This window comes from Lonchura striata, chromosome 1 (assembly GCF_046129695.1).
Source record: "Lonchura striata isolate bLonStr1 chromosome 1, bLonStr1.mat, whole genome shotgun sequence".
NCBI classification, from domain to species: Eukaryota; Metazoa; Chordata; class Aves; order Passeriformes; family Estrildidae; genus Lonchura; species Lonchura striata.
Window position 1 is genome coordinate 118,742,651 of NC_134603.1, and position 24,874 is coordinate 118,767,524.

The 24,874-nt window shown below is 45.1% G+C and overlaps 1 protein-coding gene across 2 annotated transcripts; it reads right to left on the minus strand.

The window, feature by feature from the left end:
* Positions 1-305: 305 nt before the first annotated feature.
* NR1D2 (nuclear receptor subfamily 1 group D member 2) lies at positions 306-24,228 on the minus strand. 2 transcript variants are annotated; one of them, XM_021538094.2, is made up of 8 exons: positions 23,918-24,228; positions 20,286-20,546; positions 18,270-18,358; positions 17,242-17,386; positions 15,041-15,657; positions 11,676-11,861; positions 7,711-7,921; positions 306-3,357 (listed from the first exon to the last, which is right to left on the minus strand). In XM_021538094.2, the coding sequence occupies exons 1-8, from the start codon at positions 23,940-23,942 to the stop codon at positions 3,161-3,163; spliced, it is 1,731 nt and encodes a 576-aa protein (XP_021393769.1). In that variant the 5' UTR covers positions 23,943-24,228; the 3' UTR covers positions 306-3,160. The 2 variants fall into 2 exon arrangements, with proteins under 2 accessions (XP_021393769.1, XP_021393770.1); XM_021538095.3 differs by having other exon boundaries at positions 23,927-24,226.
* Positions 24,229-24,874: the final 646 nt, after the last annotated feature.

Genomic DNA, 24,874 nt, shown 5'->3' on the forward strand with positions numbered 1-24,874 from the left:
ATATTCTCCACATTAACCCAGTGTTTAAAATAACTATTTTAATGACACACCCAAAAAAGCCCTGTCACTGTAGCAAATGGAGCGCACCAGAAAACCCCATCCAGACACCTGGGAAGACAAGAGCAGTGGCACAGACAGAGGGAGATGCTGGCTCTCCCTGCTGCTGTGCCCCAGCACAGCCCCGTGACCTTACAGCAGCTGATGTTCTCATCCAGAAGAGAATCTCTTCTGCTTTGTTCATCCCAGCGTGCTGCCCTCCCTGCCAGATTTCATACAGAGAAATACAAAGAACACGGACACACAAGTTTAGCTTGCTGACATAATGCCCATATTTAATCTTTTAAAACAAGAACAAAATCAAGAATAAAATCAAGAATAAAAATTTCATTTAAGTCATACAGTACATTAATCTTTCAGCAATGACCCAATCTACAGTACTCAAATGCCTGGCATGAAGTCTATTATCTCAGCATTTAACAAGTGTATAACCAGTGACACAGTAAAAGAAGAGCTCACAATACACAGCTAACACAATGAGTTCAGATTTTCTTCTAAGAGTCCAACTAGGGTTTGTAATACATGGGTCCTTTTTGAACCATACTTTAATCAGCTTTTTGTTCAGTCAATCTGTTTGGGGCTTTTTTTTTTTTTCTGTTATGTGAGTTTTTCCATTATGTACAGGAAGATTATTTCGAACTAAATTGCACAAGTTAGAATATCTATCTATAGGCATACATGGTCAATCTAACTAAAAAAAATTCATAAGCAGTAATTACTCAGTCCTGGTTATACATTCCTAAAGGCTTAATAATACAGTTTTAAGAAGAAAAAAAAAATTAAACAAAACACAACAAAACAAAGCTGTAGGGTGGCAATCTCTGTAAGAAGCCTTCTTCCCTCCCAAAACAACCAAGGGCTAACTGTACTTTCCGTGTCTGAAATGGGGTCTACAAAGAAGTCATTGCAGCAACTAAACAATAAAAACCGTGTGACTGTGTCCTCTCTAAAGTCTGAATGGTTCGATGCATAATTCAGTGAAGCTCTCAAACTAATAATACTGGTAGGATGCAAACTGTTAACAGAAATTAGGACAATATGCCCTGATAGAACATTTGGGTAGTAAAACTGTATGTACGAAAGGGTCATTACCCAGTGGTTAAAGCAGCTTGAAGCAGGGCAGCCCTGCCTGGGGAAAGGGTGGGCTCTTCTGCTCCTTAGCCAAGGCTACAGCTGAATTTTCCACACCTCTTATCAAGCACTTGCCCTGCCTGCTCTCAGCCTCCTGTCTGAGGTGGAAACCCCAGCCCAAAGGCGAGGGGAGCACGGCAGGGTGCAAGCCCTTCCTCTTCCCATCCCAGATCCTGATGCTGAGCAACAGGCACAGGTCTGCTTCTGCTGCAGCTCCATCACAGGCAGGAGGGCTCCTCTCAACCCACCGTGGTGCGGGCAGGAGCTCTGCAGGCTGGAGGCCTCCTGGGTCCTGGCCCTGACTACCAGGAACAGACTCCCCTGGAAGAGTAGCTTCACCAAACACTGGAGACCCTGAGGGCTACCTCTAAGGCAAGTTAACTGAACAAATGTGATGGAGCATCTTCTTCCCACATTAGTAAAACATAAACGTAACTAATTAACACAACTGCTTTGACTTCTTTTAATCTCTCTTTTCTGGTGCCAGGTCCTGCTACAAATGGAAAAAAACCCATAGAGAGCTGCTTTCCTAGATGGAAAAGCAGCAGAATCTTACACCTTGTGGATCTGCTCTGTAATGTGCTACTGGCATAAACAACAAAAAAAGTCCCATTTGTTTGGTTGGTTTTTGTGGTGTTTTTTTAGAAAAAAAAAAAGTCCAGACCATCTAATGCACCTTCTCTGCACATCACACACGCTCACATGCACACACACCAATGGAGAGCTCCAGAAGAACAGGCATGGGAACCACAAAGCCCAGATGGAGAAAAGACGTGGGGAATCTCACATTTCAATTCTCATTTAGCAATGAAGCAGCAAAATGATGTATTGCAAGAAATAAACAGTCACAGAACACACATACACCCAAATGCAGCCATGGATACATTTTTCCCATTTTTTCTTCTTCTGACAGACATTGCTATTAATCTGACAGATTCTTTCTGGCTGTGCTGAAGTTTTTGAAGAGCATCTGGTGCTTATTTAACCTTTATCAGAACATAAGAACCTCAGTGGCAATGGACAATCAATCTCATTAGTGCCACAACCCACCATCTCTACTTGAGATTCTCTACAAAACCCTTTTGGAAGTTGAATTTGACTCTGCCTCTTTAGTGCCACTCTTGGTTGGTTTTTTTTGTTTTTTGTTTTTTTTTTTTTTTAATTAACAAACACAGCATATTAATGCAAATTTGATGTTTTCTAAAAAATGCTCAGATAATTAGTTCAGCAATATGCAAAGTGCATCTATTTGGTTCTTTCCATAGATCACCTTCTGTTTTAAGTTTAAATTCCTTCACAGTTTAAAATATTGTGAAGAAATTATATGTATACTTTATGTATAGAACTATTTATATACATACACATATATACACACAACTCTGTACTTTATATAGCCATAAACACTCACTACTTAACTATTTATATTATATACACATGGCATGAACACACGCTCAGTGAAGAGTTGGTGCAGGCTGAAACCATTCCATTGGGTTTAATGGAATAACAACAGTGAAACCATGAGTGAGTTATCAAGAGACACAGACATACATCTATTAGATAAGTGAAAGACCAATTAAATCAGCTCTTCCATTTTCCTATTAGCACAGGATTGTTCCCACCCCATTCCATGCTCCATAAGCACATACGCAGCTACTTTGCATTCAGTTTACATGAGAGGGCAGTGGTGGTTCTTTTTCCTAAATGAAAGAAGAGTCCATTTTACTTGAGCTCATCACAGCCTCTTCTGCAGGAGTGGGCACAGCTGGGCCTGGATGCCGTGGAGGATTCCAAAGGCTGCGCCGCCATCAGCTGAAAGCACCTGCCAAAGCTTTATTGCATGGTTATGGGACAGCTATCGACTGTTCACAGTCTGTGAACTCTCTCCAACAAGTGGTACAACTGTATAAATACATATTTTAGCACAAAACTGTTTAACATGAGGCAAGTCCAAGTACAAATGAGACCTAAAGGCCTATGGGTGAACTTTAAAGGCCAACAGTTCTTCAGAGTGCATGTTGTTTAAGGAACGCAAGTCAGGTAATTTCAAAAGAAGTTTTGTGAAAATAGAGGCTTCGTTTGGGTGATTTTTCATAATTAAGGTCCTTAATGCACGGATTAGTGTTTCCTGAAGTGCCTCCACAGAATTGACATTTTCTATTCCGGAGCGATCTAAACAAAAGGGCAGGGTGAGAGGGAGAGAGAGAAATTAAAAAACAGGAGGGTAGGGGGCAAAAAAAAATATTGACTGAACAGATGTAGTCTACAACATAAAACCAGGGCAAGAATCCCTTACTAAATTAACAAGCACAAGAAAAATCAGATACTTATGCCAGAAGTTTTAAATCACACACCGAAAGTCTTTCAAAGGTTATTTAGCATTAACTTTTCAAAGTACTAAGTTCATGCCAAACTGGCAGCACTGAATCACTATTTCAGTGATCCCTAACCCATGCTTCCAGAGAAGGACAGATTGAAGCAAATGTTTAAATATGTTGCTGAATCACAACTCTCAACCCAAGGAGAAAGACAGGGCACATAAAAGTAAAAATTTCCAACATTTCTTAAGGCTAGCTATAGAAGCCTAAACTTAAACTGAATGTTTGAGGAGGAAATCCCTCTCTGGACAAGCCACAGTTGTTATCTGCACAATGGGATTCTCAGGGGCAAGGGGAGTACAACCATTCATATGACTGGGTACTATTTCCAAGCGAGTTCTGAAGCACTTAAGAAATAAAACATGATGCACCCAGAAATCCCCAGCTGAGGAGAAGAAGAACGTCAACATCAAGACATATATTACGTTCTCACATACTGCACTCCTATCACACCTGAAGCATTGCTTTCAAGAGAGGTGCATTTAAGTTGAACACATCTGGTATCATTAGGTGGAATCTAAGCAAGCAGCTTGAAAGGATGAATTTTTAAGTAAAACATCTCGCCTCATACCCATGCACAGTAGCTTTTTTTTCCAAGCTGTAGCTTCTTTTCTTAAACACTATGTAAATCCAGTAGGGCACATACATAGCTGAGTGACTGGCACAAACAGAAATGTGCTTTGATGTGTACATGTACTTAAGCACTTTGCAGAACTAGGACATAGAATGACAACAGCTTTTTGGAGTAACACTGAGTCAGATTGTACAGTGTGGGAAACCCTTCCTTATGCTGTCAGTATCACTCCCATCAGATTGCTCAGGTGAACAGTCTAGGAAGTCCCTCCTGGACTACTCAGTGCAGTTTCCTATTGCTATAGGAAAAGTTATTACATAATCCAAGTAAGGATGTATCTTGAAGCTGTTACATATGTTTTGTTCCTTTAGGAAGACTGTTCCAGAATCTTCTACAATTACAAGCTCTGATTACTTTGAAACAATTTTTATTAGCACACATTCCACTTCTCTGAAAAGACTGTCCAATAGGTTTGACAGCTGCTGTCCAAGAGAACATGAGTGAGGAGATATCTCTCTGCCTTTATTTATTAAAGGATTTCTCCTGCTTGCCCCCTGCTCTGCAAAAGCTTTGCTCTATTCCAAGCAGGTACAATGACATTTGCACAGAACATGCCCAACAGAGTTTCGCAAGAGCTCTGTACAGTGAGCTCTGTACAGCCTTGCCTCTGAAGGTGGAAGAGCGCAGCCCAGCCTCTCCCGGCTGCCTTGGCCGAGTTACTGTATCCTTCTTGCTTCAATTAGGCCAAGTCTTTTTCCCCCTCTCAGTCTACTTCCAGTTGCTCCCAGCAGCCAGCAGAAGATTTTGTTAGTATTATGCCAGTAAGGGAGAATAACAGAGGGTGTGTACTTCATATTCTTCTACCACAAAGCAAGACCCTTAGTTAAGGGATTATCTGGTCTCTAGACCTGCACAAACCACATTCTTTCAGCTTTGCTTCCGCCTTGCTTTTTCCTCCTCCAGTGGCCATGATCCACCATCCTACCTCTTCTCCACCTCCAACACATCCAGCTAACTGAAGCCACAGGTAAAGCATTCTTTTAATTCTGGAACAGTACCAAGATAATTCCTCAGCACCATCTGAGTGTGATCCTGCTTTTTCTTTTTCTGCCATATGACATGGGAAGGAGAGGATGTACAGGGTTACACACAGTCCTTGCTACTACCCCTGCTTCTTCTGTACATTCTCAGTATTACTCCTTAGAGTGGTTATTCACCCAGTGGGGATGTATCTGACAAGCATTCTCCCAACTAGCAGTATTTAGAGACCTAACTTCTTTTTCCATTGGTGAGTTTTGGTTTTTTCTTAGTTTTAATCAACTAAAAGTCTTTAAAAATATCTTTAATTAGTGCAGCATGGTACTTTATATTGTGGATCACCTAATCAGCATTCAATAGTCACACTCCTTTGTGCTATTGGAACTGATATGAATCCTACTATCTCCCTTTCAGTCTTCTCTTGAATAACCTTCATTCTGAGATGAAGAAGTCATAATGGCCTTTTTCTTCCACTCTCATTTCTTCTTGCATTTATAGCATTTTTACCTTTGCCTCCATCCCCATGTCATTCTCTCTGATCCTGTTCTTCAACTCTTCATCTCTAACAAAATGCCACCTCCCCAACAGCAAATTACTTTTTTGATCACACTGCTCCTCAAAGAGTGGGATGCAGGGATCCGTCTTTCAAGATCTGTTTAATCAACACATGCCCACAATACTTTGGTTCTACAGGCACCTTCTCTTCCTGGCAACCCCTCTCACTGTAAGCATCTTCCCCAGGAACTCTGCTGAGGCAGATACTTCTGTTCTTCAGTATCTGAGCTTATGAAGCCTGCTCGTTTACTCACTTGTACAAACTGCAGCATTTCAATCCAGTCTCATCTAACAGAGTAAAGTTACTCTGAAAACTTCTGAACTCACAGTGATCATCAGGGTTAGCTTTTTGTCTGGAATACAGACCCAACATTGGCTAATAAAGCTGTACTTTTTAAAACCCTGTAACATTTTGTGAAGCTGTCCAGGAAGGCTGTGATCAGACTGCAGATCAGATCATGAGGTAGCTAAGATAGGCAGAAATAATATAAAAAATATGATCTGAAAGATCCTCAGCAACTGCAAGAAGCCCGAATACCAAACACTTTCTCTTTTTGTCCTGCTGCATGGCTGAAACTGCATGCTGTACGTGTTACATGCCATCCCTAAGCTAATCCCTGCTGGGAGCTGGCAATCAGCACGGTGCATTAAAGGCTGGGGAGATGGCACTGTGCTAGAAGCACATTTAACGGAACAGATACACCCACTTAGACTAAAAACAGGTGGGACAGAGACTGAGATATTCTAGGAACCAGGAGCTGAGCAAGCAAGAAGAATGGCTGTAAGCCTAGTTAGTTTGAACAAGAAGAAAAGAGACCTGGTTGCCAGTCCTTATGTTAAAGGCTGCCTGCAGTTCTTGTTAAGAATTTCCAGAGTCTGGAAAGGCAACTAAGACCTCTGGTTTCTCTCTGCTACCTGAACATTTTCATTAACAGATTCCATGCTTCCTTCAGATCATAGTGGCATGCTTCCCTCACACTGCCATTTGTTCTGGCTCTTGAAGTTTGCTAACTCTGTGCCACCCTCTGTTCATTATCATGGCTTACAACCTGAGGAGGCAACAGCTGCCCCGTCCTGTGCTGTGACATTTCAGTTCAGCCATGCACAAAGCTGTCAGAGCGAACTGTCCTACCTTGTTACAGAGGCCTCACGTGCCTACAGTGCCCCTCCTTGATAACAGATGGGTCTAAGTTGCTCATGTGAAAGGCTGCCCTTATTCAAGGAGTTCAGTGCTCCCCAGCTGCTGGCTCATTCTCTAAGTGGGTGTTGCGATCACTCCTGCTACCTACCCCTAGGAGAGCTTCTCACCCAGCAAGCAGGGATTCTGCATCTTGCATTCCAGGCATTATATGCAGAGGTAATGTGCCTAATTTGAGGCTTGAGATAATACTACAGAAGTAGGTGCTTAATCCTTCTTTGAATCTGGGCCAGGGCATTCTGTCTATCCAGGGACTGAAACAAGATAGGAGGCCGGTGAAGATGTCAGTGGACTGGCAGGCTTTAGTGGAAAGAAGTCACCATGCAGATCATAGGGCTTTCTTGCTGACATAGGTAGAGATCAAACTGTTGGATTTAGACTTAAGTAAAATACGCAATAGACTTAATTACAATGCTTGGAAGCAAAAATACCACCTTATCCAAAGACTTATGCTGTGCAAGTCAGGAGTAATTTCAGTGATGCTGCCCTGTGAAACTTAGAGGAGCCAAACAAATAGCATCTAAATGGCCATAGAGCAGATATTTGTTTTTGCATTACATAGAAAGCAGTAGGAAAACATAAGCTCACAGTCACCTTTTTTTTTAAAGTCAGTATTAGAAAGACTAGATATGTTAAAAAGTACATTACAGGCTGCTAGTACCTTAAAACCTACTCAACTGCACTTAGACATAAAATAAGAGGGTATACATTTCACAGAAAACTTTTAATAGAGAGCCACATTCTATTTTTGGCAAAGGTGCAAGTTAACTTTCTCTCCTTACCAGCAGATACCAGGACAACCGCTGTAAACAAACTCATTTCCTCATCACTAAGTTGCAGGGCATTCAGTTTCTCACTAAATTCAAACATTGAATTGAGCAGATCACCAGCTCCCATTGAATGCAAGTCATCCACACTGTACTTCTTGCCACTCAGGAAGGTGACAGTACGTTCCTTTGCATCAAACAAAGATGCAAATCGTACCATTAAAACCTGGAGAAAGAAAAAGGAAGAAAAAAAGAACAACAAAACCAGATAAATGTGGTTGCATTTTTAGAAAAGCCTAAGAAAAAATTAAACTTTCTAACATCAAAGTGTCTTATTAACCATTCTATACTGAAACTGTCAGCATGCTATTGAGCTGCAAAACACAGTGCAAGCTCTGGCCCCATAATCTGAGAGAAACAAACAAGTGACAAAATTAGGGAGTGGATGCAGGGGAGGGGCTACAGCATATGAAAGGCAAGAAAATTAAAATTTAAGCCTCAAACAGCCTGAGCCACACAGACCATGTCATTCATAAATATGCCAGTAGGACAACTTGCTTAAGCCACACAACAGCCAAAGGCATACCGAGCATTAAAAGAAATGTTTTCTTGGCCACACTCGTGATGAGCAAAATGAAGGTACTGAACCAGATTCTCACTTGGCATAAAGTGGAGCAGCTCTATGGAAACAATGCTGATTTACACCACCTGATGATCGGGCCCCCTAGGCATTCTTTGGAAAAGTACCATGCCACATCACTGTACCCACAGGAATGTTAATGAGCTCTGCTAGAAAGGAGCCACATGTAGAGCTTTTAAGAGGCTGGGGAAGCACAGCTTGAGATGGCACCTGGTCTGCAGCAACTGGGAATACCCCTTTGGTACAAGCACCTGGGCTGGAGCAGTTGAGGTGTGCTAAACTTACCCCTTTGGGCTGAAATTTCTTTTGTGGTTTCTCAGTTGTACTGTGAAATGTTTCCCCCTGGAATGGCTTGTAAAGTTTCATTTGTTCATGTTCAACAACCTTACTTACATTTTCAAGGTTTAAGTTGCACAGAGCAGCTTTCTTATTTGAAGAAAATGAACTAACTGGCATTGGTTAAAACTTCAGACTCACTGTAATCTCTTGGTGTGACAGTTGTCTCTTCTCATTTACCCTATTAACTGCACTAATTCAAATGTTTACTACAGGTGAGAGGAGAACCAGGTTTTCAAAGACTAGTGCCTTTGACAAGCTTAAAGAAAGGAGAGTTCAAAACAAATGAAAATGTTTGAGAATTCAAACACTGTTCATGTACATTACATGACCTGCTCCTAAATTTAACAAGGCAAACAACGTGCAGCAACCTTGATGGACACAGGAGCACTATGTGCTATTCACTTTTGTCAGCTAAGCTATGTGTCCTTTGATGACATTAACTACAGAGTGTAGAAACCCAGACACAGAAGCCATCAGAATACAACAAAAACAGGCAAAGGGCAGGCAGACAAAGCTGAATTTGTGCATTAGCACAGACCCACCAGGTATCCAGCAACCTTTCAGTTCAAAAAAGTATTCTCCCTATAGAATTGGGCTTTAGAAACATCTTTAAATAATGAGCAACCAGGATTAGTGCTGGTATTCAAAACTGAAGCCCATAAAAGTTGTGCTGATTTATTCTAAGGCAAAGACTTCACCTATTTCAATGCCACCATTCTAAACAAGGAAGAACAGTTTGGATTGTGGCATAGCACAGGACTGATTCATCCCACTTCACTTCAAACCAGGCTCACACTTGTGTGTGCTAAGGACACACCTGATCAATCCTAACACCTGACCATAGCAACACAAGCACATAAAAACCTCCACTCTGGGAGGTTGCTTGATCATGTCCCTAGCAGCTGTAGTCAAATCTGAGTCACTACTCAAAGGGATCCAAGGACCTTATTAGCTCTACCATCAACTACATTTGGAGGGGAGGTGGAGGAGGGCCCACTCAAAACCAGTTGAGTTCCTTATTTTAGGCTCACTGCTGTTTCTGAGCTGGCTCTCAGAAGAAGCTATGCAAATGCCACCACAATACTCTGAGCTCCCCAGTACTCCCAGTTCTAAGAGACCTTTTTAGCTTGCGTGTGTGTGAATATATATATAGAGCTGTGCAGATTCTGCACCAACAGTGTCTCCATGTGTCCTCTTACCCTCACAGGAACAGGCACTCCTCGAACATGAACTGCTAAGAAGCATAGTGCCAAACCAGCCACACCAGACTTGGAGGCAGCACTTTCACTCAGGTTCTTCTATTAACATGCAGACATTGGAATATCTTGGTTCAGTTAGCCAGAAGACAGAAATGACCTTGGATGCACCAGGCTTTCAAGATGCTTTTGCCTCTATTGCAATGATTTCATTAATCCTGTTGTGGATTTTTTTCTAATGTTCTGCAGCCCTACCTTTTTTTTTTCCTGTTGCTAAGATGCCACATAGGCCTTTAATGACAAGTTGTAGCTCACTAACAGGAATCATTAATGTTTCTTATAAATAAGTGAACAGTGACAAGCATGAGGCCACACATTATTACTAATTCCCCTGGATATAGAAACCTCCTTATCAGCAGTGTTTTTAACCAGCAAAAAAGCATACGAGTGAGGCCTGAGAAAAGCTTCAGGTGAAGCAAGGCCAAGACAAAATGTTTTACTTGCAAAACATGAAGGTTTGCCTTTACATTATAGGGAAGTTCAAGGCAAATTTTTCACCCTCCTCCTCCTTTGCAGAGGAAGAAACCAACATTTTTGTGAAAGGTGAAAGTAGTGAAGAAGCAAAAATACAGCCCTTTCACTACAGGAGTTAGAGATGAATACTAAAAGGTCAAGAATAAGTATAACAGAAAAATATACATGACAGCAAAATGAAGGAAACAAGAAAACTAATAGGCTCCAGGCAACAAGTCTTCCTGTATTAACTTGTACCTTCCAACCCAACAATTATCCATTTGAGGACTGGGCTGTATATATGCAAAGACCCAACATATCACACAAGAAACGTCTTCATTTCAGGTAAATATAAAATCCAGCATCTCTCTTTGAAAGAATAAATCATGTAAACAAGAGCAAAGGCATCACCAATGCTACACTTCCCAGAAAAGCACAGTAACATCAAATACTTGGGACTTTGGCTCCTCTAACCCTCTCTATTCAAATTTCACATTTGAATATTTATGAAATGTGTCCTCTCTACTCAAATTTCACATTTGAATATTTATGAAATGTGTACGGTCTCCAATAGACACAAGGGTCTGGAAGGGCAACTAAAACATGATGTGAAGGTCATCTAGTGAAGGTCACTAATTATAAAACAGCACCAAGCTCTGTGGTATCATTTCCAAATTAATACCACTAATTCACATATACGTCATGACCACAAGTGGATGCAATTAACCACGAGGACCTAGTGGGATTAGTCTAGAGTAAGTCAGGCTGCAGCTGGCACATAGTATCTACAGAGCTGCAGCAGTATAAGTATTTACCATTGTTACTGCACTGGACATGAAAGCTTCAGACACTTCCAAGTTGCCACCTAAGTGGCAACTGGTCAGGATTGGATACTCTGGCTTTTGCAGGAAGCAGAGTGGCACAAGGAAGGACATGCAAACACATTTCTCGACAAAATCTGTAAGTCATTAGACAGCTTTCTAACCTATCCACCCTTCCAGCTGCAGTACAGCTCCCCACAGTAAGCAGTAGCTAGAAACCCCTAGTTATGCATTTATTAATGCCCAGAGAAGGGTAGAAGAGCTGAGCAGTTTTGAGCTCATTGGAAAAGGGACAGGTCACCAAGGTCTGACCAAACAGATCCCTTGGACACCATCACCTCAGAGAACACTCAGAGCATCCATGAACAAGCTGTTTTTGCCTGATATACCCAGTTCCATTTGGTTCTGTTTGTACAGGGTCAAACTGATGCACAGCTTGTCAGGTTTGCAATATATACACACTGGTCTCACCTCAAAGGTCCCAGCCTTCAGAAGATTGACCTGGTCATGCTGGGAGAGATCTCGGAAACCTGGGATGCGCTTAGCGAACTCCACCACTTCCTTCACTGCAGGAGTAAAACTCAGGGAAAACTCTTCCCAGATTTCATGGCCAGACTTGTTTGGGTCCACATGGGGAGTCTTACTCATTGGGCACACCTGATGTTTACAAAACACAGACAGAAAACAACTTTTAAATGTATAATTCCAAATACTGACAAATACCTAAGAGAAACATGCTTACTATTCAACAAATCTTTGCAATAATGACACAGAGAAAAAAGAGATCAGTATTCCTCAGTCAATTACCAAAGAAACTGGATTTCTTCCCCTTGCTTTAAAACAAACAAGAAAATCCATGGGATTGTTAGAAATCTGTTTATAAATCTGGAACCTATAACACCATGTACTGCGAAAGACCTGACAGAACCAAGGTAATGCTATTCTTCCCTGATCTCAACTGATCTGGGTCTGACATCTGAATTTGTCTTTACTTGTATTATCCCTGTAACTTCACAGTAAATTGCAATTTCACAATCAATCAGTTGCAATCTCACAGTCACTGTAACGTTCATTCTCCTATCTTTCTTGTTTTGCAGGCAACAGAAGTGCTTCAGTCAAGGTGATAAAGATGTCAACACCAGAGCAAGAAAGCAAGCCTTGGTTTCCTGAGTCACAGGTTTACACCCTCATTACAAGGATAACCCTCTTCTGCAAGTTTGCTTTTACTTGTATCACTGAAGGATAACACCAAGGAACTGGTATTCCAGTATTTCTCAGTCACAAGATGACATAATGCTCTTTCTTTTATACAAACGTACAGCAATTTTTTTTTGTAGGAAAGTCTGAATCCATTACACGGAGATCAGATGTATCAGTCAGGGCTGACTGCCAATAAATTCCCTCTGCAAGAGCCAACCAAAAGCTCTGCGATATTTTCAGTTCTAGCTTCTAAAATTTACATCTTTTAATGAAGCTTAAATCTTTTAATATTCATTTCACCTGTCATCATCAAGGACAAAAATTCCTTTTGAGTATTCCTCACATGTATACTAAATGGTATATGCAATCCCACATAATGTCAGCAAAACAAAGAGAAAACAGTGAAATAGATTACCAATTCCTCAGAGCTGTGCTGTTTTTGCAGGGCATCTTGAATATGGTAATTGCCTAGTAATTCTTTGTGTGGGAGGTCCTAGGACTACAAGACTATAATATTTTGACAAAAGAAAAGGTCTAGGCACACAACCAGAAGGACAGCAGATGCCAACCACTGATCTGCCTGTGATATTGCAATGGTTCACATAGGTATTGTTATAAATACAGCACTTTCCGAAAATAAGGTATCTCTGGTTCAGTACCCTGCTCTGCAATGGACAGAAAAATCACCTTAACTTGTCATTGTACAACAGCACACCCTTACCCACAGGCACTCAGTCCCAAGAGGAAACTACCACTTCCAAACCCAGTCTGTGGTCTCTTGATAGACCTCTGCCCAAGAACCAGAGTATCTCAGATTAGAAGAGACCCCTAAGGACCGAGTCCAACTCTGTGCTCCTTGCAGAACCACCTGAAACTAAATCATATGCCTAAGATTGCCATCCAGACACTCCCTGAACTCCGACAAGCCTCCCATGGAAGCAGTTGTCAGCTTGTACAGTCACCAGTTCTCTTCAGAGGAACCTCTTCAGGAATGACCTGTTCTGCTTTTCTGGTTACAGGGGTATTGAGTAAAAACGACCAAAACCCTGAACATCTGCCTCCATACTAGTTCAAAGCCTAATTACTTGCCCTTATTGCTGCTGACTCATTTTGGTCAGATTCTGAACTCGCTGAGTTCTTGTGCAAAACCCTCATTCATATCACGGATGTTGGGCAGGGAGGGGGAGCTACAGTGCTCTGCTGGATTTGGTTCTGCCTCCTCATCACTGATTAACTCCTGCCTGCAGCTGCCATGCACAGGTCAAACTGATCTCTTCAAGGCAGCACCACTCCCTGCCTGCCCATACTGACAGGTTCTAACCTCTGCTTCTTAGGAGTGCCAAGAATGCTGCTGTATCACCACATACTTTCCCTGCAAGGAAGAAAAGGCTAGGAATTATTACTTGCCATGTTGTAGTGCCTGGAGTCTGCAATTAAGGTCAGACCCTGATAGGGATGGCATAGTCTATATATGCAGTAGACAAAAAGAACTTTTTTTTTTAAAGAAAAAGCCCAAAAAACCAAAAAAGCCCCCATGGAAATGCAGCATCAAAATAAACACCTTTACTGTGGAGACCTTTGGGGGTCTTCAAGAACATGTGAAGGATCTTCACAAAGTAGGAGGCAGAAAAACAGCGGCAGCTCAAGTATTTCAGAAAGGTCAGGGGCTCACACTTCACACCAGGAGCACAGGATGAGAACGAGGATGTTATGTTCTCCCATCCCAGGCTCCAGTGATAAAGAGAAGGACAATCTATTTTAAGGGGCTTACAGAAATGGTTGCCTGAATGGCAGAGAAACAGCAGGTGCAAAGCAAATGAGAGGGACCTGTTAAGCAAAGGCAAAAAAAAAACCTCAACCAAACCAAACCAACAACCATATGCAAAAATCCAAGAAGCACCCTTGTTAGGAATTCAGTGAGAAAACGCTCTAGCAAAGTCATCTAAGGCTCCCAGAAGTGTGTCTGGAGCCTCACTTGTACAAGTACTATAGAGAAGACCCTGAACTTCTTTCTAATGGTTTAACTGTGCATCTTCCTCCTGCCTCTGCTCAGATTTGAACATGTTCTACAGTCAAAAGGATGCACAGCCTGTAAGCCTCATTAAAACAAAACAAATAAAAAAATCCCCATCACCAAAAAAGCAGCCTACCCTGCAACAGAGATTTTAGAGCCCATAGTAAGGCCTGTAGACTCGCTTAAAATCCTAGCCCTGGGGTTTGACCCCAGAAATTTGCTCTTGAAATCCTTTAAGAAAATACAGTACACATGACTGTATAGATTATTTCAAAGTAAAGTCTGCAAAAGGACTGAGTGAAAAGGGAAATTTATAAACTCCTCTTTTCATTTTAAAGTCAAGTTACATAAACCCATGACTTTTCTTTCAGCCAATAGTCTTTGATGTTGTTTTGCTTTGTTAGCTAAAAACCAAGCCAAGAAACCCCATTACTTGTATGATTTCAATCCTTCACATCTTGAGACATTTGTCCTTCATCACAAGTTTGCACTATCAAACTTGTGTCACCCTTTAAAGATTCAGCAGTTGTGCCAATTGTGTGCAACTTTACTGACTACTGAGGCACAGTTGGATCACACCCACCAATAACTAAGTCAAATCAAACAATTGATATCAATATACCAGATGCATTCTTCCTCCAGTGCTGCAAGAGTAAGTGGTATTCTTGTTTGGAGAAAAGCCATCTTCTGGGATCCTCTCATACATTCGCTGAGTGTAACCACTGGTGAAGTTCATGCAGTGGCTGTTTGGGAAGCACACAGGGTGCCCGCTTGGATAATGCATTGTGCTTCTCCCTTTGTACTGTCCACCAAAGTGCTGCTCTCTTTCAGGGTACTGAGGGCCACCGAGGCCACCAACACAGTGCTCGCTGCTCAAGATGTACTGCTCGGTGTTCTTTGACACTCTCTCCCCGCTCTGGGGCTGCATCATCTCTGCTGGGTTTTGGGACTGTTCTTGGTTGTACATGAAAGTGTCTTTGTGGGCCCTAGTGACCATACCAATCACCTCCTCCTTAGCCATGTCAGCACTAGGAGGGGGAGAAGGGCTTTTGATGGTTTCTCGCTCTTGTTTGGGCTTGGAGGAAAGATCTTCTTGAGGTGCTTGATCTTGATGTTCTGTCAATGCTTCGTTGGGCAAGTGACCACTGAACTGACTGTTCATCATGGTTTTCATGGCACTCTGCATTTCAATCAACATCCTCTGTTTTTCACGTTTGGGAATACGGCCAAATCGAACAGCTACCAAGGTGGAGAAATGGACAGTAGTGGAAAGAGGGGGGAAAAAAAGAAAAAAAAGTCAGTCCTGAAAATGTTAGCATGCACACACAGAATACACACCCCAAAAAAAAAAATCCTGCCTTTTAAAACAAGAATTTAACTGCTCTCACCAATACTACAGCAGGGGTATTACCAGTGAAGTCAAGGAGCTTCTGGGGCATAAGACTGGCATGAATACAAATGTAGGCCATTGTTTAGGGAGAAGGCAGCTCTAAGGCACACAGTCTGTAATGCCTTTTCCCCTTTTGTCTCAAACCTGGCTATGCATTATACACACAGCTGTGTTAACTGAAGAAATGTCAGGCTTTAAGATTGGACCTATTAAATCAGCACAACTTCATGAGCTGACAATTAGCTGAATGTAAACAGAGTTCATATCATCTTTGCATAAAAGTCCTAACAAGACAGATCCTCACATACCAATTACGTAACTTACCCAAACAAAAGAATCAATGCTAAATGAAGCTTACCTTGGCAAATTTTCTTGTAACTTTGCCTTGACAAGGACATTTTCTGCTGGCAAGGGGATGGGCATCATTGTGGCTGCAGCACTTTTGACCCTGTCCTAGGGAATCTACAACTGCCTCCACCACCCTGTCCAACAGCAGCCGCACAAGGGCTTATAACCAGTTTCGACTGATGTAATTATGCAGCAGTCCATCATTAATGTAACTAAGTCTCTTTCATTAAAGCAGGTGCAACCTTCTGCACAAACAAGCGCCTAGGGGATGAAATAACTCCTATGCATGACAAGAACTCGGAACAATTATTTAAAATAAGTTCTAACACTCCACCCATTAAATTATTAACAGCTCGAGATTCCTAGTTCTTGTGAAATAAACACCCAGAGAAAATTTAAAAGTGAAACAGAAGGAAGAGTTCTGGTTGTGGCAGTAAGCTGTAGCAGGCAAATGAACTACACTTTCAGCATTATTTATTAAAATGGCTCAAGGAGTGGACAGTAAGCAAGGTGGTCAGAGACACAGACCAATATCACCATTTCCTCCTTGCCTTTCCTCTCCCTCTAAGAAAAGAAAGAAAGAAACAAAAAAGGAGCAGATACATGCTCATCCTAAGCACACAAAGCTAACTCTTTAGACTCTACGGTGACTACTCTAAAGCTATCAGGTTGGGCAGAATTCTCTTTCATTGAAAAAGCAAGAGTAACAAAAGAAAATAGAAAAAACAAAGACAAAAAAAAAGAAAAATTTTCAGATTCAGGTAGGATACAGCCATAAGTCTTAACATTAAACCAAAATCAAGACACTTGTTACAACCATCCCCCTAGCAGGCCACTGCAGCACATCCCACTGCAACAGCTCCACAGACGGGAGGGCAGCTCTGCAGCTGCCCACAGTATCACTTTATGAGCCCACAACACTCATGGAGCAAGAAGGCAAGCTGAACTAAATGCTCTCAGACAGGGAACCTCTCTCTGACAATCGGGCTTGGCTGCATTGTCTGCCATTAAGACCCTCAACAATTGGTTTTGAGGTGGACAGCAGATTCCCTCTCAGAGGATCCCTTCTCAGTACAGGAACGTACCATCTCTTGACATCCCAACAGACAGGCATTTTTTGAAACGACACTGCTGGCATCTGTTCCTATTCATTCTCATTATAGAACAGCTGTTATTCTTCAAGCATTTCTTATATTGGATATTCTGCTGAATGCTTCTTCTGAAAAAACCCTGTAAACAAGCAAAAAAACCCCACAACTATCATTACAGCACATGTTAAATCCTTCCACCAAGATTCATCTCTCTGCAAGCACAGTAAACCTCATTGCATCACATCAGCAGCTCCAAAGACATCAGCCCCAATAGATTTTAAAGAACTTGGTACTCCTCATGACTTACTTCCCCTTTGTGTGTGATCTATATGTAATGTGAACTAATTACAGAAGATGCTAAGTTGTTCCCTGCATAGTCAGCATCTAAGAGCAGATCTCCAATATTACCTCTATCACTGTATCAACAGTTCCTAAGACATGCTCTCAAGCATCTATGACATCAAGTGCAAAGATGGGAATCAAAATAACTTATTTTGACTTCCATCTCTGCAGTTTGGTAAGAAAACCATCCTTCAAAGGTAATTTTTTCAAACAACCACTTACTGCTAATAAGCTCCTTCACAGAACATTTGCAATGTTAGAGACTAAGAAAATACCTATCTAGTTCTGGCTTTCCCTGTGGTATAAAGAATTGCTTTTCCAAAGCTGTTTTGTTCTGTGTCCCAGCCCAAGTGACAACTCACACCCACTATCTCTTAATGCAATTAACATGCACATGTCTTGCGTGACATGGACCTTACCACCTCTGCTTCCAGCTCCCGTTCTCTGCGGTGTGCTCCAAGTCAGGCAGGATTGGACAAGGGGTGGGAACAGAAAGTACTGCAGAGTTTGGAAAATGCTGTGTATTCCTAAATGGTTTGCCTGTTCCCTACAGCTTCTGAAATTTCTCATTTTTAATGGAGAACTATACCAAATTTGTTTTGGCGGCATCACCCCTTTTTCCCCTATGGGGAGAACTTGAGCATTTCACCAGCAGAAAGGTGAGCAGAAATATAGCTCACCTTGCAGCCCTCACAGGCATGAACACCATAATGAAATCCTGAAGCGACATCTCCACAGACTTTGCAAAGAAGAACCATGCCATTAAATTCTAGAATCAAACAAAAAAGTCAAGGATATAGAAACCAGTGACAACTGCAGGACCATGTTTCCAGCTTTTAAAACCTGGACTTAAATCAAAATATGTCAGGTCAGTTCAACACATGAAAAAACACAGCAGAAGAACAGACAACATGAATGTACAAACCCCATGAACGGTTCAGAAGTTACCAGTGCAAAGGTGGGGGGAAAAGAGGACAAACACGAAGCACTCGCACGAACAGGGAGAAAGCACACATTCACTGTTCTGTCAGAGTAGCACTGCACTCAGCAGCAGAAAAAGAAAGTCTGCTTACATTTAAGCACTTTTAAAAGGACCATTCAGTTAACTAGGCCACCAAAGTTAAGGCTCAATCTGTTTTTTCCATCAGGACAAGAAAGCCTATGAAAGGCTACAGTTTCTCCAACAGAGAACAAACACTTCTTAAAAAACAGAAATACTAAAAGACACTTTATAATGTATTCAACACTGGCCATACACTGTACCTATCTGATAACAATTTAGGACTGGTAACTCAGTCATATCTACGTATGTAGAGACCACTCATTTGAGTGCATATCCAGAACGGCTTGCACACTTAAACTTGAAAATACCTTCTCAATCATGTAAAAATGCTCATGGTTTAGGTTTTTTAAGTTTTTCCCCACCTATTTTATTTTAGCTTGTCAATAAATTTTTTTTGCAAGTTCTAAGTGCTGGTCTAACATTGGTTTCACTGAAGCCAATGGGAATTTTACCAACAAGTTCAGTAACCACAAAGTTACCTTAATCCAACAGAGACAGCTGGAAATACTCCCACAGAAACATATTCTACCAGAAAAGTAACTTATTTGACATTTGGGTTTCATTTGTAAAGAGGAACTAAAACATTTTTTAAGGTTTTCAAAAAGAAAAAGAACCAAACCACAACTTTTTCTTTTTTTTTAAACATAGTACTGAGCTAAAGAAGTTATCTATTCAAAGAATTACAACAGGTTTAATTTCAGGAACCTCAAAAACTTATTTACTAAAGAAATTTTAAGTAGGGTTCTTACTAAGAACTTAAGGTAGGAACACTTAAAAAATAAAAAAAAGAAAAACAAACAATAAACCAACAAAAAACCCTATCTGAGGCAGAACTATCAGACACTTATTCTAGCTTCAGAAGAATCCAAAATTATAAAACAATTCTGCCAATAAAAGAATTCAGCCTTCAAAAGACTAAATTTCAGCTGTTTGCTGAATCACTCATTCCAGTACATATTTTGAATCCTGCCCTTCCAAAACTGAATATACTTCTCTACCACTGATCTTTCCTGATTACCAAAAGAAGCGTGAAGTAAATACGTGGAGATAGATTGTTATACGTACTTTAAAAGGCCATTCTTTATTTCCAGTTTACAAGTATTTTATTTTTCACATCCACAGAATTATGACTTGGAATCCAAAAGATAACTGCTCTACCCACAGCTACCCACATAAAATCATTATGCTTGGGTAATTCATTTTGTTCCTCACGGCTGGTGTGGGGAGGGAAGATGAAGGAGCAGGGGACAGAATATGAAAGAACAGAGAAACTAGATTTCCAAGACAGTACCATAAATACTCTTGAAAGCAATTTCTGATTACAACATCTTTACTTCATCACTTCTTTTTACCAACTGTTTGACTTTGCTAAGATCAGCTTTCAGTAATGAAAATTTAAAGTAAAGCTGGACTGTATTTATGGACTGTTTGAAGTTGTCAGCAATGGGACCCCCATTGTATTAGCATTTGCACGGCAATACTATATGTATTACCAGACATATCATGCCAAAAGATAAAAATGGAGACTTTTCTATGCGCCTACAACACAACCCAAAGAAGACCTGGCTGTAACACACAAGGTTTTAATACATAAGGAGAAAATGGTGTTGTCAGGGACTGGCACCAAACATACTTGTGACTCCATTATGGCCTTTTGTCAAGCCAGCAACACTCGACTGGTTTGTTTTAATAGCCTCCTCCAGCCGATCGCTCTTCGGCGCCCCGTCAGAGCCTTCACTGCTCCGGCCATTGCATCCGCTCTCCGAGGAGGAGCTGTTCGGAGGAGATGGTACAGGCGAAGAGGACGACTGGAAACCGCTGTCTGAGCTCTCGCTGTGACATGAGGCTGGGCTAGATGCCGAGCTCGAAGAGCTGATGTAAGCTATCACACCCCCTAAGGCAAGAAAAAAAAGGCAGCACGTAGTGACATAACCAGCAGACATGCACCGCTGCCATGTGAGCCACGCCGTGACCCAGCACCACCAGATCAGCCATTACATGCTCCTGGGAGCACTCCTTTCCCTCCCTCTCTCCCTCAAGCTTGTTTGTCTCCATTTGTTTTCTACAGCTGACCTCCCAGTCTGCCTCATCCCCTTCTCCCATCTTATCAGCCTCCTCTGGTCCAGGCCGAGATGAAATGGCATAACCATAAGACAGAGCAACAAGCCATGGTGCTGGAAGGATGGGGCAGCAGGGACAGAGCATGGAGTGACCCAGAGGGGGTTTTCCTGGCCACCCTCTGAGCAGAGCTCATCTGGAGCCAGAGCAAAGACAGGATCTTACAGCGCTGTGGAGCCAGAATGCAAACAAGCTAGGTTAGGGACAGAAATAGGGCAGAGAGAAAGACTTCATGCAGGCTACACGCCAGAGGCACAGAAACGAAGGGCTGGGAGGTGCTCACAATGCAGAAGGGAAGGGGGCAAGGGAAGGAAATAGCACTGCAGTCTGGTTAGCCTACTGAATGACATTTGTCCGACTGCAAGGCTTTGTAGCCTTTCTAGCAGCAGCTAAACTCCAATTGCCAGTCTGCTATTTGCAAACAGCCTCTGTCCTGCTGCGTCTTGCAATCTGACACACTTGAGAATCCCTCATATGAAACAGCTTTTTGTCCTCAGGCAGACCTGGGAGCAGTTCTAGCTTTTCACAGGCTCCTTCTTCTTGCTTGTAAGCAAGAGAAATTGTTTGCACTTCATATGAGTTTGTCTCCAAGACTCAGCATTTCAAAAGTCAATATAAAAACATTTGGTGTTTCACTCAAGAATTTCAAAAGCCATAGCCATGACACTGTTTAAATAAGTTACACTCAGTATGTTCTACATTTTATGCCTCTATTGCTCAGTAGACTCTCTTCACTGATGATTCAGGACATTGCAGCAAGGAACTCCACAAACCAGTAAGAATTAAAAACTTTAAAAGGGCCATGCACTGCCTTCCTTTGAAGGAAAAAAGCACTGGTGTTTGTACAGAGTCCTTGATCAACTGAACTAGCATGGCAGGCAGAGGCTGTAGCATCTTACATCAGCCATACTCTCCTCACAGATAAAAGCAGTGATATTATACAACCCTGGAAACACCACTGCTTGCAGGGAACAATTCTGACTTAAAAAAATTCAATACTTTTATTAAACATAACTGTCCTCTTAGCATCTCTGCAGCAACAAAACTGGCCCACTTCTTCATTTCATTTTTTTCTACCAAGGAAACCCTTGTCAGGAGGGTTCCCTAAACAGCACACGGCCCAGGAACTCCTGGCAGAACTGCCTGGGAGCAGAAGTCAGACTAAGGGGCCATGTGACACGTGCAGGACACACAGATTGCTGCTCACGTTCCCAGTGTCCCTGGACCCTGCCACAGGGGTTGGTCCTGCACAGATTTTTGTTTTTTTTTTTTTTTAAGAAATCCTCCACACAGCATAGCACGCATTCCAGATCAGGTTTTCAGAGAAAGGAGGATTGGCAAAGGGGGTCATGAGTTCAGCCAAGGCATGGGAAACAAGGCATCATCAGCCACCCGTGCTGGGCTAAGCCACCACCTGTTTGACAAAGGTCTGTGCCATCCCCCGGCGCCGCACGCGCCTCTGCCAGGTGCCAGGTCAAAGCTCACTGCTCACCTGGTCCAAGGGAGGCACCGGGCTTCTCAGCCGGCGCCATCCTTATCGGCAAGGGGCAGATGGGGACACGCAAGCACAGCCCCTGCAGGGAACTCCACGTTTCTCCACACTGCCACCGTGCCCCATTATCTTTAAACCCTGCTCGTAAAAGAGACGCTCTTTTCCCTCAAGGGTAAGGCCAATGTCACAGAGGAGCACAGAAAGTGTGTGCCCGTGGGGGAGTTTCACCCCTCTTCCCCTTAGAGCTGGAGGAGCTCCAGATAGCTGGGCTGCTCTGGAACCCTAGAGAGCTTGGCAGTCTTGCCAGCGTCACAGTCGCAATTTCTCGTACTTTTTGTTATTTTAGAAATTACACTTCCTTGTGAACCCTGTTTTTGTTTGGTCAGCAGTCGAAAGTTGACTCGCACAGAGCACAGGGTGACATCTCAGAACAAAGAGCACAGACACGGAGCACGTACGCGTGCACACGGGTGCCGGCACTCCGCAGGAACGGGGTACCGGGGTGCTCGACGGAGGAGGCAGCCCCGGTTCTGGGAACTGCCAGGGATTTTCTCCGGGAACCCACCTGCCGGAGGGTGGTGAAATGAGCCCTTCGGGCTACGCGGAGCCGCGCTACTGCTGCTGCGGCGGCACCGCCGGCCGGGTGACAAGGACCCTTTGGGCTCCACCTGGCGGGACTCACTTCAGGGATGGGGCGGGGGGCACCGCAACGTGCTGGCATTCCATTAACACAGATCTGGGAAGCGGTAACGCCTCAGGGGCACAAAGCAGGCGGCGAGCTGGCCGGGCGATCCAAGCGGCCCCAGGGACGCTGCGGCAGCAGGGGCTCCACGGCCAGCACCCCCGACACCGCCGACCTCCCCGGCTAACGAAGCGGGAAGGGAGCAGGGAGCGGGGAGCGCGGTCGCCGTGCCCGCGGCCGCCCTCCCGCCTCACCCCATTCCACCGCACCGGGGCTGCGGCTTTTCCCTGCCGCGGTCACGCGGCGCCGGGGCTGGAAGAGCCGGGCCCGCCCTGCGCTGCCCCCGGGCCGCCCCCTCCCCGTTACACAACACCGCCCCCGCGCACCGGGACGGGCCGCGTGCCGCCGCCGCCGCACACGGCCGCACCGCGTGTCCCCCCGCGACCCCGCGCGCTCCCCCGCAGCGCGCCGCGCCGCCGGCCGCCCGCCCGGGCCCCCCACCCCGCGCTCCGCCGCGGCGGGGGCGGAGCCGCGGGAGCCGCGGGGGCGGGGCCGCCCGGCGCCGCAGCTGCGGCGCGGCCCCACGTGTCCCCGGCGCGCCCCCGCCGCCGCCGCCGCCCCGAATGTAGGTCACCAAAACAGCGGCCGCCCGCGCGCCTCACGTGTCCGCGCCGCCCGCCGCCCCGCGCCGCCGCCCCGCCGGTATTATGCAATGCGCGCGTCACCGCCCCGCGCGGCCAATGAGCGGGCGCGCCGCGCGGAACGTAAACACAGCGCGCACATGGCTCGCCCGGCGGGTCCATGTGAGGCGGCGCGGGGCCGTCCCGGCCACCAGCGGGGCCGGGGCCGGGCAGCGCCGCCGCCCGCCGCGCTCCCCCCGCCCCGCCGCGCCCCGGCCGACCCCCGCCCGCACGCCCGCGCCCGCCCGGCCCCGCGGGACCGTTCCGCACTGCTGCCCCCCGCAGCGGCCGACCTCGCTTACCCGCACTGACTTCCATGGCGACCTCCTCCCGCAGGGGCACGGGCGGCGCCGCGCTGGGTTCCGCCGGGCCCGGCTCGGCTCCGGTCGGCGCGGCGCGGCTCCGCTCGGTCCTTGTCTTCCCAGCTCCGCGTCCCCGCCGCAGCCCTACATGCAGCCGGCGGAGGCAGGCAGGGAGCGAGGGAGGGAGGCGACCGCGCTGTCTCCTGTCAGAGCAGCGGGTGCGCGTCCCCGCCGCGGCGCCCTCCCCTTTACAACAAAAGCGCTCTCGGGGAGCCGCGCAGAGCGAGTGCGGCACCGCCGCCCGCCCCGCCCCGCCCCTGCCCCGCCCCGCCCCGGCGGCCGCCCCGCCCCGCCCCCGGCCGCCCCCCTCACCCAGTGACACACTTTCCGCGCCGGCGGCCCCGCTCACGTGCGGCGGGAGCGTGCGGGAGCGGGCGGCGCTGCGGCGGCGGGGCAGCGCGCCCGGCGGGGTCCCCCCGCCCCTCGCCGCCGGTGCGGCGCGGCAGCCCCGCCGCGGTCGCTGCCGCAACCGGAGTGGCGCTCGCCCACCGCGGCCGCGGGGCAAGGTGAGGGGCGGCGGTGTGTGTCAGCGGCTCCGGAGCCGAGCACCGGCAGGAAATGCCACCGCTGTGACTGCCGCAGCTGACGAGCTCTCTCCTATCCCGACACGAGCATCTGACAGCTCCCAATTCCAACTGTCAGCGCTCCGTGCCCTCTTAGCCGCGTGTTTGCTTACTGCCGGGAAAAGGGAATATCCGGGAGAGACCCCTCTCGGCAGCGCACACGCACCGCTGCAGCCATAAGTCTCTCCCTCTGCAGCCATAAGGAGAGGCCATCACATAGTTGATCCCAATCTCAGTCTCTCCTGTTTTCTGCCAGGACGGGATTTTGTCACTCCCGGAGCGATTCCGACCTCTAATACCTTATACCATGCAGTGATGTCTCTGG